The sequence below is a fragment of the Ascaphus truei genome, chromosome 6 (assembly GCF_040206685.1).
Source record: "Ascaphus truei isolate aAscTru1 chromosome 6, aAscTru1.hap1, whole genome shotgun sequence".
Taxonomy (NCBI): domain Eukaryota; kingdom Metazoa; phylum Chordata; class Amphibia; order Anura; family Ascaphidae; genus Ascaphus; species Ascaphus truei.
Genome location: NC_134488.1, coordinates 63,814,565 through 63,833,154, shown reverse-complemented (window position 1 = coordinate 63,833,154; position 18,590 = coordinate 63,814,565). Strand labels below are relative to the sequence as shown.

Sequence of the window (18,590 nt, the reverse complement as noted above, 5' to 3'; positions counted from 1 at the left end):
GGGACCGGAGCATGTATGTAAAGCGAAAATGTACTTAAAGTGAAGCACTACTTTTTCCCACTTATCGACGCATGAACTGTACTGCAATCGTCATATACGAGAATAACTGATGTAAATAACACATTTGTAACAGGCTCTATAGTCTCCCTGCTTGAGCACAACTTCGGTACAGGTAGGGAGCCAGTGTTGCTGTTCGGGACGTGCTGACAGGCGCATGCGCAAGCTGCTGTTTGCCTATTGGGTGATATGTCCTTACTCACGAGTGAACTTAGTGAGTGTCCTTAAACCGGGGTATGGCTGTACTCTCTTTTTGGTAAATAAAACCATGAGGGTCCCATGCACGAATTTGGTTTGAGAGGGCAACTGACAGTCGAAAATTTCCACCTTAGGGGGAAATTCTCTAATGTCCATTAGGGGGTAACACACCCGATCCGGCGTTAAATGTCAGTCAATGGTGTCAGAACTACCCCTATTACGTTCAGTTTGTACTGGAGTTCAATCCAGACTGGCTATTAACCCCTTTCCAGCCGCAATGTTTTTCTGTCTCCAGTGGATAAATTCCCCTATAAAAAACTTACCATACAATTAGCAGGCGAGGTACCGCCTGGATTTTGTGAGGTTATACATTTCTTTGTCATTGGCTCATTCCATACCATGACCTTAATGTGCCTCATGCTTAATCCAACTGGTTCCCAAGGCATTTACATCAAACATGCAGATAATGAGGGATCCCTGCTGGCCGGTTTTGTAGCTACCGATTACATTAGGAAGATAGGACATTGATTCATTCTTAAGATATTCCCATTGTAAACTGAGCGTAGCTTAATGAGTCAGAGGAAACGTAACTCTTCCAGTCATTTTTATTCCCGTCTCTCACTTGATTCAGATCATTACTAGGAAGAGTTTACAACAAAGTGCCAAAGTTTTTCGTCGCAATATTGGTGGAAATTACAGCAGGCCCAGATGCAGCATTTAATGTATCCTGCCGGATGCGTGTGTTGGGGAAAACCCTTCAAAAGATCATTGCAAAACCCATAAACAAGATACTGTAGGTGAAAACTACATTGATACTGTACATTGATGCCTCTCCCTTTGTCTACAGTAAGTTAAAAAAGGCCATTTGCTCTCTATGATACATCGCTCCTGCGGGCGTTTACCTCCTGCTCCATCCTTGTTCACAGGGAACACAGAGGCCATACTGTTTGTACCAAATGTATCATTAACATGTAACACAGAAGAGCTAAAGACTCCTGGGTTCTGCAGGATTCAGGTCGGTGTTTTCCTTCCGAAAGTACATTAATGAGCAAATTCTTCACTGATATCGTAAATTCACAGATAGAGTTAACTTAGCTCAAGGCATAGAGAACATTGCTGTGTGTGGTGGCACATAACAGTACTGAGTACCACCCTTTTCTCATATACAAAGTAAACGCACATTTCTTTCTCAAAGAAGAAAGGTAAGGCAGGGGTGCGCAAACTGGGGGGCGCGGCAGATATAGAGGTCCCGCGCTCTCCCCTCAGGCATTTGTGTCGTCATGGTAACCCGGCTTCAAATGACACCGCAGGGTCATGTAATGGCACGTTACTATGGCAACATGACATCACATGACCCCGCGCGTCATTTGACGCTGGGGCCGAGCAGGAAGGGGGGGGGGGCGCAAGGCGCCGAGGAGAGCAGGCAGGGGTGCGTACGGGGGAATTGTTTGCGCACCCCTGAGTTAAGGATTTCTAACTTCGGATCCTTCAAATAATACATAATACGACTTCTAGATGTAGCCGAGCTTCCCTCTTACTTCTGTTGCTGGAGGGGTGATCGGAGCGCTGGAGCTCCGCGGCGGACCCGGAATGCGGGGGTCGCCATTTTAGGTCTCACGCATGCGCAGTGTAATGCGTCAAACATGCGCAGTGTAATGTTGCGGCCGCCATCTTAGGTGGCTCTGCAGACACAGCATTGCGGAACTACAAGTCCCAAAATCCTCTAAGAGGAAAGATATAGTGTTGGTGCGAACGGAGGGAGACAAAGGAGTAGGTAGCATCCAGGGAGCAGTGCTTCCCTGGACTAGGCCTAGATTTTCCCCTTAGGCCCCAGCTAGGACCTGAGTCATCCGCAGTGGAGTCTTGTAGGGAAGGCCCCAGTTAGGGACTCTTCCCCATTACAGGCAGTCCTCGGTTATCCAACGGAATCAGTTCTGGAAGTAGCTTTGGATAGTGAAACCGCTGTAATGTAAGTCCCATATTAATTGGTGGCGGTGACCGTTGTATAAAGCATTCTGGCGTCGAAAAATGGCACATAGGGTTGCATTGTAAAGCGTTGGATATGCCATTCGTTGTAAAGTGAAACGTTGGATGGCGAGAACTACCTCTACACTATAGTAGTGGTGTGACACCGGTGACCGGACGGCCACACAGTGCCCTGCAGTCTGGGACCAGGACCCAGGCCCATCATAGACATTACGGGAGACTCTCCTGCTAGAGCTCACCTGCGAGGCAGACCAGGACCCTAAGGCATGAGGGGATTGTTGGAAGCCCCACGACGTGGGACCCGACTGACCCCTTTGATTCATCGGCGGCACCTGGGTACAGGAGTGCCCAGGGAGGTATAACGTGCACCAACAATATACACAGGGGTAGCACTACCTCATACTCTGGGTGGGGACTGTTCTATGGACACCGGGTGTTTAGGTGCCAAGGGCACACACAGTACTTTGTGGTGGACACACCAGGGGTGTTATGTATTATATTGGGTGTATCTTGGGAGCTACTATTGTTATTGCTAGTGTTGTTATATGTGTGTGTCAGTAAACAGTTGTTATATACCTGTGTGTGTATTATTCCTCACTGTATTGGTTCCTGTGAGGGGTTATCCCGCCAACGCTGGGATCCCTCATAGGTGGAGGCGCTGTAACGAGAGGATAAGGAGCTCACCCCAGGCTCCCAGTGGTGAAGGCTTAGGCCTGCTGTGAGCGAACAGGTATAGCAGCACTCGTAGTTCCCTTAGTCATAGGGAAAGGGGGTTACATAAATATTGCTTTTTATGAATTGTTAAAAGCAGCAAAAACGCCCATTTTGTATACTATTTTTTTTTTGTTACAGAATTCAAATCAGAGGAGTTCTGCGGACCTTCTGGTTTCCCAAAATAGTTACCGATTTAGTTGAATGTGTTCTTCCTGGACATATAAAGATAGGCACTGCGGTTACCCAACAGGAAGCCTGTAACATCCTCTTTGCGGTGACATTGTGGTGTGATTGGTGAGATTTGGCAGCCATTTTTATTTCCCTTGTGGGAGAGAAAACACTGGCTAAAAAAATCCAGTGAGTATCATGGAAACTGGGGTGTCCAATGCTACAAAAAAAACATTCTGAAAAAAATATTGGTGCTTTAACTCCTATACTGACAGAAGGGGTTACAGCCCGACTCCCACTTATATGGATATACACCGTATTTTCAGTCATATGAATGCAGGTAAAATATTCTTTAACATTTGAAATACCTTTTGAATAGAGCAACGTGGTTCCATAAGCTCACAAATCCACCTGGCAGTAAAGGTATTGATTTGGGCCATAGAGCAACCTCCCCAGTAGAGAAAAACAACACTACAGATGTATCCAGACTTACTGTTCCCGTGACCACAGGTATAAAAACAAAATTAATTAAACCTTTATTAATTAAACCTTTGCCACGGTCAGTCACGGCTGACCATGAACGGCAGCGGATTTAATTGCAGGCTCCCTGCGGTAAACCACAGCTGGGATCTTGCGGCCTGCCCGAGACAAGAGATAGTAAGTCTGGCTACATCTGTACATCAGCTACTGACAATTATCCACCATGAATATAACAGCATTGTAAATTTGTCTATATTTGGTATAATTTAAAAATGGCCTGAAAATTACAGGGAACCCTTTAGGGATGCCCACGGAACCCAAGGGTTCCTAGAAACCCTGGTTGAACAACACTGGTTAAGGGTAGGCCCATTCTGCAAGAGGCTTCTTCATCCCATGGAGTGCAGAAGGGGCTGGCAATGCACCACTGATAGGGTCAATAGGTATTTGGGCTATAAATGATGATAATTGGTCATAACAGAAATTATGCCCCTTATGTAATAGAGGGGCCATGGGCAGCTGTGACTATGTCTGCCTCTTTTTAGAAAACGGCATTACACAAATTGGGCTATTAGCCATTAGAGGTTGATGACAGAAGCGTAGAGTGGATTAACAGGGCTTCTCCTCCACCTTAAATAATGTAGGACACACCCAGGTATGCGATCCGACTCAGACTGAGGAATGAAAGCGGAGAGCGAAGAGAAATGGCTGGGATCTCGGAGCTATGAAATCAGACGGAGAAAGCCGTACACCTGGCCAAGACAAAACCTAACCTTATAAGTGACCCTCTGGAGGTAAGTGACAGATCCTTGGATATAAAGTGGCCACTGGCCACTGAGCTAATTATTTACAATCCCTTCAGTTTACAGTTCTGTCACGGTCACATAACTCCTGATGTGTCTGCCTGTCGCAATGCGCAGGAGAGAAAACACTTTGTGGAGTTTGAGTTTAAGTAAAACCCATCATATCCACCATGATTTAACCAATTCAGTGCCAGAAAGGGTCAGTGACATCTGTTGATGGAGAAAGTGAGACTTCAGTGTTTAGCGACAGTCCAAGAGAGCGCAGACATTTCCAGTGAGTGAGACTATCTATGCAGTGAAGGAAACTTCACGACGCAGAATGCAAAGCCCCCATGACAGTACATGGTAAGCCAGTCACAATTAACTGTTTAACTATCGGGATGTTTATGGGATGAACACACCATGCTAAGCAGCTCTTGGCTTCGGAAGCCAGGTTCATTTGCACTGCGGTAGCAAGGTCACGGGTTGATGTTTTTGCTGGGCAGCAGTGTATAATGGGGGATATCCATTAACCCCTTCCCTGCCAGAGACTTGCAGCACATTGCATAGCAATGTATTGCTGATCCCTCAGGTAGTACCAGTCTGGGCACTACCCCATAGAAGCTCTCTTTTAAGTTAATGGGAATTGAAGTGCGACAGTGCCCTGATCAGCATTATCACAGTTTATTGAGTAACCCCCTCCCCCATCACAGGATTAGTACAGAGTCTGTCAGTACAGGTACTGGAAGGCTTCTGTGTTACTAACATTAACATAAACCAACAAGCAGCCACTGCTCCCCAACGAAAAACATCAGTCAAACTCTGCTCAAGTCAAGTGTCTTGCATCTCAACTGTTAATTACCAATTTTGCCTATGCTATTTACGGTTATTGTAAACCCATCCTGGTACCCGAGGAACCGGTAATGCATATTACACGGGACTGGCAGCAAAGGGATTACATTTGCGTTTTACTCCACACACATGAGATTTAGCTGTGCCAAGCATTAAGGGGCCTTAAAGCTCAGTCTCCCAAAGCAAATATGGATCTTCATTTTTTATGAACATTAATCTTGGCCACGTAAAAGGTAAGCAAAGAATATCTAGTGCTTGAAGTGGCTAAAAGAAGTATTGCACATTGTTTTTTAGTGAGTAACATTCTAAACATGTTAAACATTGTGCAAAACTCTTCAGACTACATTTAGGACTTATAGGATCTTTATACTAAGAATAAGAATATTCTAAAATAAATCCCTTACTCTTGAAAAAGAACTGCAATATTATAATTTAAACGTTCTCTTGGTATTTTGATAACAATAGCAGTATTGTGTTAATTCTAGTACCACCACACTTCAGATGGTACTAAAACATCCCCCATTTGTTTCTCAAATTCCCACTCACAGATTCCCCAGTGGAAGGAGCAAAGCAACCATGAACTGGGGTATGTATGAAGCCCTCCTGACAGGCGTTAACAAGTTCTCCACGGAATTCGGGCGTCTCTGGCTCTCCATCGTCTTCATCTTCCGGATCCTTGTCTACGCATTGACGGCCAGTCGGGTTTGGGGTGATGACCAGCGAGACTTTGACTGCAACACCCGCCAACCAGGATGTACCAACGTCTGCTATGACCATTACTTCCCCGTATCGCACATCCGACTCTGGGCTCTCCAGCTCATCCTGGTCACCTGTCCATCTCTCCTGGTCATAATGCATGTGTCTTACAGGGAGGACCGGGAGAGAAAGCGCAGGGAGAAGCAGGGGGAGAACTGCAGCCGGCTGTACCTAAACACTGGTAAGAAGAGAGGGGGCTTGTGGTGGACCTATCTCATCAGTCTTCTGGTCAAAGCTGCTGTGGATGCAGTCTTTATATACGTCTTCCATCGGCTGTACAAGAATTACTTTCTGCCTCGCTTAGTGAAGTGCTCCCTCGACCCCTGCCCCAACATTGTGGACTGCTTTATATCCAAGCCCACCGAGAAAAACATCTTCACCCTCTTCATGACTGTCACTTCTGCCATCTGCGTCTTGTTGAACCTGGTGGAGGCTGCCTATCTCATTGGGAAGAAAAGCAAAGAGACTGTGCAAGTCGGGAGCCAGAATAAACCCCAGGTAATGAAGGGGGCAGGAGAGTGCCCTCAGTGCTGTGCAAATGAAGAACGCAAACACATTAAGTGTGAAGGACACATTTTTAATGGGGTAGACTGCAAGCTCTCAAGTATTGATATTAAGAAAGGCAGCAGCAAACAAAAAGCTGAGGACTCCGTTGCTCAGCGATAGGTTTTAGCACGTGAGACATTCTCTTTGACTAGATATTTATATTGGACATGGACATGGCCCATGGACATCTGTGCAACTCACAAGTAACCACAATGTACTGTAGGAAACTTGTTGAAGATCCACAACATCCACTGCCCTATGTGGAGGTATCTTTATCTCCAACCAAACGCACTTCCTGGGTTACCACCAGTGCAAATACTCAGGTCCTTGGTTTTTCACCCAGTAATTCCCAGGTGGAGCAGAGAATCTCAAGATAGGAGGCGCAATTCTCTCTCTCTCTGGGTACAGTGATGGTGAATGTACAGTATGGTCCACTGCAGAGCACTTTAACTGCTGGCCCAAGGGCCAAATGCAGTCCATGAAAGACTTTGACATGGCCCTTAGACTCTCTGCTCCTGCTAATTTCCAAGGTAGCTAACTGCAATTTTTCACACTGAAACTCCATATGTAAATTAAATTAATGTACAGTAAATATATATGGTACAAATGTTATAAATGCTTGCAAAATATTGAAATGTTTTATTTTTTACATCTTAAAATTACATTAGAATAAGTTTGTGGCCTGTCTACTTTTAAATGTTTCCTAATTTGACCCATTAGGAGAACTAGTTGAAGAGCTCTGGTCTATTATAATATAACTTTAGACAGATGCATGAAAGAGAGTCAATTTGACAGCGTACAGTTTGGGTCCACTTTTTGGTGCTGTTTGTTTTAAGTGGACCGAAAGAAACAATGTACAGAGTAAAATAATTCCTTCTTAAACCCCTAACATGCACTTCCATGGGAAGTAGAGTGTCTATAGAAACATCTAGGAGAAGAAATGGCTCAGTGAGTAAAGACGCTAACTCTTTAAACAATGACACAGAGTTAGAAGCTGTGGAACCAGCTTCAATTCCTAGTGTCAGCTCCTGGTTACCTTGGGCAAATCACTTTATCTCACTGTGCCTCAGTCACCACAAATCATAGATTGTAAGGTGATTTGGGCAGGGGCTATGTCTGTAAAAATTCAAATGTGTAAATGTGAAGCGCTTTGAGTTCTATTGGGAGAAAAGTGCTATCTGAAATAAAGTTATTATCTAAAGCTGAAAGACGTGACCTCTGTCTACATCATATTATATCAGTACTTCCTTCCAAAGCCAAGATTTTTTATTAGCGATGTCCTAATAAGCCCTCTTCATTTCTAACGGAAAAGCACCAAAAGAAATCAAGTGATAACAAGCCCAAACTGTATTTACCACTGAGAGGAGATGGACGGACATCCTAATTTCATACAGTATCTAGCTTTAAACCTTCTCGCCCTGCAGAGCTTGACTACAGGTCAAACAATAGATCAAGCACAGTACTTTTGAAGAAACTCTACCAATTCAAACAAGAAACTTGCGGAGGCAACATGTTTTATTGATGGGGTGCAAATAAAGTGTTAGGCAGCTGGTGTGAGATAGATGTCCATGTCAATCTGAAATATGGTTGCAGTCTGGTAAAAAGCCAGCTCCATTATTCCTAATCAAGACCAAAAGTGGATTGGTCCTAATCTAGCATCACTGTTTATTTCTCTAAGTGATGTTCGTTATTATCAGCTGACAGAACGAGGAAGTGGTAACACTTCTAGAGAAACTAAAAAAAAACTTTTTCATTAGGGACAAGTTTCTTATTTTATTTAACCACAGTAAAAAATAAATAAATCCTATGAAACAGGATGTTTCCAATATTGTTTGCTTTTTGTATAACAAACACCATACATGCATCATAAACGAACAAGCCCACCATGTATATTCTTGTCATTTTCCGCCTGTGTCCGCCTCAAATCTAAGATGCTTGCTCATCAATCTCTTCGGTTTGACACATATCGTTAGCCTGGAAGGTTTACATCGCGGCAGAAGATGGAAAAGGAAGAAAAAACAATGACAGACACCACATTTTATACCCCAGTATCATACAGTATGTGTATCATGTTTCTCCTCCCTATCTACAGTATCTCATATTTACACTCCCCAAAAAACAAACTGATGCACACAGGGAGAAATTGGAGCAAAGTACCTTGATACAGTGACACAAGATGAAAACACCTCGCTTTGCTCCAAAACTGCCTTGCTGCTTAGAGGCTCAGTCTATATCCGCCAAAAGAAGCTGATCAGGCCATCTTAGGACGAAATTCTCCATAAATCAATGGAAATTTAGTCTGAAAACGTCACATTCAGCTGCTCAGTGGGAATTTTGGCCGTACACATCCCGATTGTCTATCGAATAAGTCCCTTAGACCCCAATATATTACTTGTACAGATTGGAAACATTGTTCTAAGTTTCCCTTTGACACCACTTCGTTATAGTTTGACCCATTCAGAACTGTTCGAGTTATCTGGGCCGTCGAGCATTGAAAGAGTTCCAAAGCGCTAAACTCCGAATGCTCAGTAATGGTGTCCTGCAGAAGCTGATAGGGGAAGGGAAAGGAGGAGGACGACTTTGAAATAGGAAACCAGACTTACTGTACAGTAATAAGAGAGCAGAAATAACTATTGAAGGCAGGCTGCTATTTTGCAATCGGGCTGTTACACAGTTAACCTCTTCAGTTCCATGATGCCGTAGTAACTCATGGCAGACACATCACATGGTGCAGAACCTAGATTCACAGAATCATTGGATTCATAGGGGGCTACTTATTAAAGTCTATTGCTGCAAAACTGGTGTGCACTGTGAGCTATTGATATAGGTTCCTTATAAGGGAGATCTGGACGGAAAATGAGGAAGATTTCTTCCTAATCATTCATTGGATCAAGGGGGTTTTTACCAAGAAGACAGTCAAATTATTCATTTTCCAGCAAATTAGCAAGACCCACTCACTGTAGCTCACATAAACCAGTTTCGACAAAGTAAAAGTAAGGTGAAAGTGATATCTTTAATAGTTAACTTGTGGTTAAAAAGAGTGCAAGGTTTCAGGACCACAAAGGTCCCTTCTAGAGGCAGATATTTTACAAATGAAGCTGAAGTAGCATGTCATATTTGTACAAGAATTGCATCCTAGTAAGTCTGGATATACAAATGAAAATGATTTACACATTTACATATCTGTATATCCAGATTTTCTAGGATGTAATTGTGTGTTTAATTTTATGCCATTGATTTATATATATATATATATATATATATATATATATATATATATATATATATATATATATATATATAATGAATCAAAAACAAATAAACGATACCGTTGTGAAATAAGAGGCAGGATCACCTGTTCCTCCAGCAATTTTGTGTACCTCATCATGTGCATGAAATGCCCAGGGGGCTGCTACTACATACTGTAGGTGAGATGGGACAGGGACTAAACAAGAGAATGAATCTGCATCACACGCAGAACAAGAGACAGTCCTGTTGGCGAACATTTCTCTTACTCTGGCCATAAGATGAACGATCTGAAGGTGGCCATACTCAAAGGTAATCTTAGAACACATTTATGCAACTGTTCGGGACACTTAGCGGTGGCCTAAATCGAATCCGCAGCTTCATGAGTCACTACTCTGAAACAAGAGAACTCTCTTCCCATTAGTGCTAAAGGCCATGTCTATACATACTACGCTATATGTATGCACACACAGCTGTCTCTTACACATACATATGTACAATGTAATTCTATCCCTAAATACCAATAGGGACCACATAGAATCTACACACATTAATAGCAATGCAACACCCTCTTACATTTCTACACCATTGGTATACGCTCCCACAAACACCTTTTGCAAAGCACTGTATACACTGTGGGCACTTTATATATTTATATTTACACACATATACACACACACACACACACATACTCTTACATCACTAACATTCAGGGACCATTAACACCGTAAGTCATAAATTGCATACTGCACAGGGGGGAGGGATAGGTTTCAATCAGATATATTCCAAGATGCACTGTTTTTAAGTAAAACCCTTTCTTGCTTTATCCATTGTAACATCGCCGGAAGAAGAGATCAGTGTATCTCGAAAGCTCGCACAAATAAAAGCATTTTTGTTAGCCACAGAACGGTATTGTCTATTCGTTTTTGATTATTAAGCTCGGCTAACACGGTACAGATACCTCTAAATATATATATATTGAGAAATATATAGCTCTTTGGAAAGGTCCCAGAGGGGACCGAAACTTTGTGTCAATAAATTTCACTTTTCTGCATATAGGAGTGCCTGTCCCTTTTCTGTATCTTTTTGGACAGTATGCACCCTCCCTTTACCTTTTTTTTTTTATTTGTGCGTGCCCTGTTTCTGATTATATATTATTTATATGTGTCTGATTTATTAAACAAAAATGTCAGAAGAGAATCTGGGGAAAATCCACACTTTAAACATGCCAGTGGTTCATATTGGTCCTACTGTAGTAGGGACAACTTTCTCCAAGGGTTAATGGACAAAGCAGTGCAGCAGACTTTCAGCATACACCTTTACCTGTCCTGCCCAGATTGGCTGCTATTGAGAAACAGACAGATCCTGTTTCAGTTTTTTTTTTTTCTTTAATGTATTCAGACAGAAAGCTTTACCTAGGTGAAAATATCGGCACACCCTGTAACCAGGCTTCTGGTACACACCGAGGCAGCTTAAAAAACAGCAGCGATTTAAAAAAAAAAACCCCAGAAACAACCTTTTGTAGCTAAATACAATCACCGCATTGGGTTGCAGATAATACATCCTCGTGGGACCGTCCTGCTACACACTGTGGGAAAGTGACTTCTACAATGGGAGCATTGTAACTGTTTCGATTGCACCAAGGACACACGTGAGTCAGGGGGGCATGTCTGAGGGAGGGCCTGTGACCCCAAAATGTTACTTTGTACCTGCTATTACCATTGTTATGGAGTAAATACACCACAAACTTTTACCAGGCTGGGTGCCTCCTCCATCGCCTTACTTACTATTCCCAAGGATCCAGTTTTGGAACACAGGACATTAGGACAGAGCACTGGCGGGGAGGGGGGCAGAGGACTAATGACTGGGAGTACTGGAGTCTCACTGTAAACCCCTCTTTTTAGTTGTCAGTCAGATTAGGTAAAAATGTTTTAGGGCGGAATTTTTTGCAATTCAATGCTGTGTCCCTGTACGCCAATGTATGGTTTGGTCCGTGAGCGATATTTTGTAGTGGTAACAGAAGGTGTCAAGGAAGAATTTGCCACTTTAATGGGGTGCTTTAAAGCTTTTGCTGCCATAGGGGCCTGAGACGCATTGCAAAGCAGCAAAAGCATTAAGGAATCCTAATGAATTGAAGTAATGCTTCAGTGGTTAATTAACCCTTTAGCAAAAGCAGTGCCTCCTGTTACCATTTATGACAAATCACTCACCAGAGCTTTTAAGGGACAGTCCATCCTGGGACCAAAGTATACTAATGGAAGTGACATGTTTAAGGGATCAGTCTCTCCTAGGACTAAACTGTGCTAATGGAAGTGACATGTTTAAGGGATTAGTCCCTCCTACAACCAAAGTGTGCTAATGGAAGTGATACAGTATGTTTAAGAGATCGGTATGTCTTAAGACCAAAGTGTGCTAATTTCAGTGATATGTTTAAGGGGTCTGTCCCTCCTTGAACTAATGTGCATTAATAGCAGTGACATGTTTCAGGTTTTTTCATCTGAATGACTGGCACCTTTATTTATTTTTTTCAACCCAAATCTGGTGAGTGGGTGTTGATTACTTCTGGCTGCTCCCTTTTGTCAGATATCACTCAACAGGTATTTGCACAGGCAAAGCCCACCTCGTTACCCCTGTATTTATCCAATGGCACTGACACGTTTAAGACTGCGTCCCCACTAGCGCTGAGCGGGCGGCGCTTGCTGAGTTCACTTTGTGCAAAGTGAATTCTCACATCCCCGCGCGCGCTCGTGCGTGGGCACGCACGCTCTCCCAAGATTAGCGCTTGGGAAGTCAAAGAAAGAGTCTTCAAAGCGCGCTCAATATGCCCCCCATGCAACCCCCCGCGCGCTCGCAAAATTCGCAGGACACACGGGCCCATGCTTGGAGAGTTGGTGACGTCACCACTCAAGCATGAGCGCAGTCAGCGCCAGCGGGGGCCGCAGCCTAAGGATTTGCATCTGGGTGATTAACACCTTGTTACCCAAATTTGACACCTGTATTTTTTTTTTTAAGTAACTTTGTAAACATGGCGAGCTAAGACTTGGGGGGGGGGGGAATTTTCTCTGGCTTCTCCCTTTTGTCTGATGTCATTGTGTGTTCAATAAGTGTTTGCACAGGGGAAAGAAAAACCTCTCCCCCCACCCCTCTCTTTATCGGCTTTGTGATAAGGACTAGGTTAGAGAAGAAGTGTCAAGGCTGACTCCTGATTCACACACATTTCCCCATTAGTAGCCCTGTAGCAATTCAACTTGTAACTCATTTCCCCAAAACATGAAAGCAGCCATAAGTTTGCTATTAGCATGGTTAGATTTGTTTAGGGACGCCAATTAGACCGTGTAATACCTTTAACTCATCTTTTACATTACATTATTGTATGAAATGATTCGTAGAGGTAGTAATCGGTCAGCACCAAAGGTCATTTTTTGTTAGAAATTAGGTAGAAGGTTGTGTATCACATTGTAGTAATGACCCATCTCTCTCTCTCCAGCGCCACCATGAACTGGATTTTCTTCCAGGGCCTCCTCAGCGGGGTGAACAATTTCTCCACCGCCTTCGGTCGCATCTGGCTCTCAGTGGTCTTCGTCTTTCGTCTTTTGGTCTACGTGGTGGCAGCTGAACGGGTCTGGGGTGATGAGCAGGGGGAGTTTGACTGCAACACCCGCCAGCCAGGATGCACCAATGTCTGCTATGATCACTATTTCCCCATCTCTCACATCCGACTCTGGGCTCTCCAGCTCATCTTGGTCACCTGTCCATCTCTCCTCGTCCTCATGCATGTGGCCTACAGGGAGGACAGAGAAAGGAAGCACAAGGAGAAACAGGGGGAGAACTGCGGTCGACTCTACTTGAATACCGGTAAGAAGAGAGGAGGCTTGTGGTGGACTTATCTCATTAGTCTTATTGTCAAAGCAGCAGTAGATTCAGCCTTCCTCTACATCTTTCACCAAATCTACCCCAACTATTCCCTCCCCAATCTGGTCAAGTGTTCAATGGTGCCCTGTCCCAACATTGTAGACTGCTTCATATCCAGGCCCACCGAGAAAAATATCTTCACTCTCTTCATGGTGGCCATTACGGTGCTCTGCATCCTACTCAACCTGTGCGAGATGGGGTATCTGGTGGGTAAGAGATGTCGGGAGTGCCTGATGCAGAAGAGCAAGACTGGCAGGGGCCTCCCCAACAATGTAATTTCATACCTCAAGGGGCAGGAGATCTTTCATGTGAACAACAAGATAAATGAGGAGATGGACATGCTGCATCCATGCATTCATGTGACGCCCCCAGAAACTGAACTGAAGTGACGAGACCGAGCCATGAAAGAAACCAGATTAATGAAGGGATTGGCAGGCTCCATGCTTTCATCCAGGGGACCAAGCTCAAGTGAGGAGAGGGACTAACAAATGAGAAACCAGATCAATGAGATGCACAGGGTCTTCTCATCTAGAAGACCCATACAGATACAGTAAAAGGGTACCCCAGACTAACCAATAAGAATCCAGATCATGGTCACCAGTATCTAGAAGACCCCAGCCTAACCAATACAAAAAACAGATCAATGTCACCAACATCCAGGTGACACCTCCAGATACTGAGAAAAGGGTGACCCCACATTAAGCAATGAGAAACCAGATAATGTCACTAGCATCAAGGAGACCCCTCCAGAGACTATGGAATGAGAAGTACTATTAAACGACCTGCCAGGCCATATCAGACCAATTACATTGTGGTTCAGGCAACATCTAAATACCTCTTACAATTTGTGTAAAAGAGCAATACAGCGGAATATAAGCACATTGCTGTGGGTGGGTCAAGGTTATCCAGTATTTCTGCCTTTTCAGCCCAGTTTAGCGGCCAAGAGCTGCCTAACACTGCCAGTGCACCAAGAAAATCCCTTCTCCTGAATTCCCCCACTGTCCTCTCTCACACATCAACATCATATACAGTGTATAACTATTCTCTGCTCTGCGTTAGGTCCACGTTGCAGGCTTCCTAAACATGCACAGGAGAAAATGCCTTCTGGAGACGCCGTGAGAAAGTCAGCAGCAGAGCTGGGACTGTTCTTCACCGGCTTGTTTGACATTTCACGCCTAGACTGCTTTCTGCACATTATTTTATAGTCTACTTCAGTTTAAAGGTTGTGGTCATAAAGTGAACATGTTGTGTAAGTGCACAAAGGGCGCTGAACTTTGAAATGCCAAATTGGTGAGACTAGAACTCAACGATAGGGATCTGTGGCATATTTATTTTTTAACCGTGCGTGGTTCCGCCTTAACTCCTTCACTGCCAGAGGGGCCTGCAACACATTGAAGCATTAAACAGAATTATAGGACTGCTTCATATTTCCCTGACAATCCAAGCAGCCGATTTAAACTGCACACAATACATTTTATATGGTAAGAAAGTGATATATTCTTCCTGTGTAGTACAGAATATTTATACATTTCATATGGCAATAAAGCTTTTTTTTATCCATATATTTAATGTACAAATCAGTAGCCCAACTGTAATGGTTTTAGGGGTGCAAAGTATTTGCCATTTTTTAACAGATAATTTTCAAAGGGATTTTAACCTTCCTGTTCTTTTACAATAAACGGAGCCTAAGGGGTTAAATCTATATACTCGGAAGTGATGTAAATTGGTATTTTCATCCGAAAACAGCCAACTCACTGTATACGGAAGTGCTCGCTAAACCTTCAGAAACTGGCGCGCGCACAAAATGCGTGCATATTGGTGCGCCAATGTTTAAAGCCAGTTTTGATGTGTGGTGCGGTGTGATATGTTCTGTGGCGTGTGTGTTAACTTTATTTTCCCAAAAGACAAAAATAACGCTAGGGGGTGGAGGCGGCGTTCAGATGTTGTCATTGGTGCATATATGCATATTCTATGTAATAAATTGCAAGTATACGCTGCCTTCCTGCTCCATAAATACATTTTTCTTGGCGTAAAAGACAAACACAAACAATCCCTAATGCATTCACACGTATGACCACGACGCACACCACACAGAGAGCAAGAAAACGTGCACCAGAGGCACGAATATGAATAATGACATACCAACATATGCTGCTATTGATTTTAGGTGAGAAATTGATTTGGTACAAGGTACGTCACAAGGGCATTGTAAAGGTTAAAGGGATTTTGGCACCTTATTCAATATGTTGTCAAGTCGCTTTCCAGTGCTGGAGCAAAGTTCAGCTTCACTAAGGCTTGGATTCAATAAAGTCCAAAGAGGATCGGAAGGCGAGTTTTATCTCAATCAGAAAAGGCGAACATAGTTTCACCGTATTCAGTATAGAAAATATCACTGCAAAGAAGAGGCACGCACAGAACTGCAGAACCTTTTGAAAATGCATTATGGGCTTCAAAAAACCCCAGGCCCCATAGTCTATGGATATAAAAAATACTATTGCAGTAGTAAGGCTTACATTTTTTGAATCTACAAACAGTTTTGTGTATATATATATATAGCAACTGTAAATATTACTGTATGTTCATCTGCATGTCTTAGACAGGTCTGCAACCCTGTCTTTCACCATTATCACCCAGCACACAGCACTTCCACTGCAGCAAGGGATTCTGGGAAATAACATGCAAATGAGCACACAGTGTCACACATGTTTCAACCTTGATGGGTATCATTAGTGTGAGGTTGGTTGCTGGCTCTGCTGGTTTGAGATTAAGAGTAGGTATTCACCACACTTATTAAGGTTATGGTGGGTAAAAAAAGTGACAAAAACCCTCCACAGTCAAATACCTACTAGATATATATAAATTCAAAAACGAATAGACGATACCGTTCTGTGGCTAACAAACTGCTTTTATTTGTGCGAGCTTTCGAGATACACTGATCTCTTCTTCCGGCGATGTTACAATGAATAAAGCAAGAAAGGTATTTACTTAAAAATAGTGCATCCTGGAATGTATCTGTCACTGAAACCACATTAAGCTCAGCTGACACAGTACAGATATATATATATATATAATATATATATATATATATATATATATATAATATATATATATATATATATATATATATATATATGCACATATATAATATATATATATATATGCACATATATAATATATATGTGATAACATTACAGTATAACATGAATTAACCTTCTTAAGTAAGGAGGGAAAAAAAGGGGGGGGGGGAATATGTCCCCATTACCAACCTTTTCTCAGGGGATCCCCATCCACTCACTCGTAGATAATCACCACAAAAAGACCATAATTTAAAAGACCAATGGAAAAAAATTCCCAAAATCCCAATAACGCAAATAGGCACCAAAAACATAGATTATAAAGCCATCTGGGCAAGGACTGTGTCTGTAAAAATCCTACTGTGTGTGCTATATTCCATGCGCTATACTGTAATTGTGAAGCACTTTGAGTCCCATTGGGAGAAAAGCGCTGTATGAAATAAAATTGTTATTATTAAAGTTGCTTTCTCACAGAACCCTGCGATTCCTGTGTGTTCTCCCCCCACTACCTCTATGCTTAGGGAGACTGCATCTCATTCACAAGCCCAGTGATATTTATCACTCTGGAGATATTCTTTTACTGCAAAGCGATACATTTCTGCAAGCGCAAACCAATGTTTATGGACTATCTGACCGTACGACTGTGTTTATACCAATAAAACCTTTGTTTATGCTGCAGTGATTGAAAGTCTCCCAAATGCACAAGAATATTCCAAAACTCCCAAAGGATATTAAAATGAGAAAAGAACAAACACTTAATTTCCAAATTACCATAACCACCCTTCGCAGTAAAAACATAAGTGATTAAGAGATCACATAGGTTGCTAATTACATATTCCAACAAACTAATTGAGTAAATAAAGTAACCCATAAACAAACAAATAAGCAAACAGCAGGGAGCTAGTGAGATAAAATCTACCTATTATTCAGCTCCCTTAGAACTACACTGTGCTTTATTACTTTCTGATATTTAACTGCTGATTCTCCGGCTCTGATTATTACAAGCAGGTTCAAATGTATACTAGGATCATAGGTTCCCAATGACCAACCCTCATCAAAAGCAGCAAGATTATATCGTGTTTGTATATACAAAGTATTAATCAGTACAGGATTCATAACGCGTCACGGGGATTATCTCTCACAATCTATCTGCTAGGTCAACACATTCTTGGAATAAACTCGCAGAACGATTTAGTACCCACTATGAAGACTGAGGGGTGGAGAAGTAGATTATAGTCATAAAGGCTGGGGCTATCAATGCGTTGCCGAGCAATATAATAACTTGCAGAGCAATGTGTTGCTGACCCCTCTGGCAGCAAGGGGTTAATGGGCCCCACTGCCAGTTATAGCTGCGGATTCCTGATGCCAGCATCTAATGCTCTTTAACCACTGCCCAAATTCCCATGTTGCTGCAGCCTAAAGGGACAAGAAAACTGGACATCCTGTATTGTGGCAATCAAGTCTCAAGGATGGTTCTAGTTTTGTTCCTCCTATTACAGTAAGTTTCACTCCTGTGCTGAGAGGTGTGTGGGGTCTGAGCAGTGAGAACCACTGGGTCATCCTAACATTTACAAGATCTCTTTGTTGTTAATCCTACATAAAATGTGTGCAGTCACTTTACTTGCCCCGCCCAAGTGACACACACATACACACCTATACACTTTTACAAAGCCACAAAGACCTGTCATGGGAGATATGACACATCACTACAGGTCTGCCCTTTAACTTTATTCTCTACTAGATAGAATGACCACAAAGCACCACATTTATTTCCATTTATTTATAGAAATGTTTAACCAGGAAGTAATACATTGAGAGTTAC

General features: G+C 42.8%; 2 protein-coding genes across 2 annotated transcripts; both read left to right on the top strand.

Annotated features, from left to right (window-relative positions):
- The first annotated feature begins 4,195 nt into the window (after window positions 1–4,195).
- On the top strand, window positions 4,196–7,744 carry LOC142497169 (gap junction beta-5 protein-like). Its single transcript, XM_075604610.1, has 2 exons — window positions 4,196–4,394; window positions 5,783–7,744. Exon 2 carries the CDS (start codon window positions 5,811–5,813, stop codon window positions 6,654–6,656), a length of 846 nt encoding a protein of 281 aa, XP_075460725.1. The 5' UTR covers window positions 4,196–4,394; window positions 5,783–5,810; the 3' UTR covers window positions 6,657–7,744.
- A 3,433-nt stretch (window positions 7,745–11,177) lies between these two features.
- LOC142497170 (gap junction beta-5 protein-like) lies at window positions 11,178–14,401 on the top strand. The gene is made up of 2 exons (XM_075604611.1): window positions 11,178–11,433; window positions 13,270–14,401. The coding sequence occupies exon 2, from the start codon at window positions 13,277–13,279 to the stop codon at window positions 14,081–14,083; it is 807 nt and encodes a 268-aa protein (XP_075460726.1). The 5' UTR covers window positions 11,178–11,433; window positions 13,270–13,276; the 3' UTR covers window positions 14,084–14,401.
- The last annotated feature ends 4,189 nt before the right edge of the window (window positions 14,402–18,590 follow it).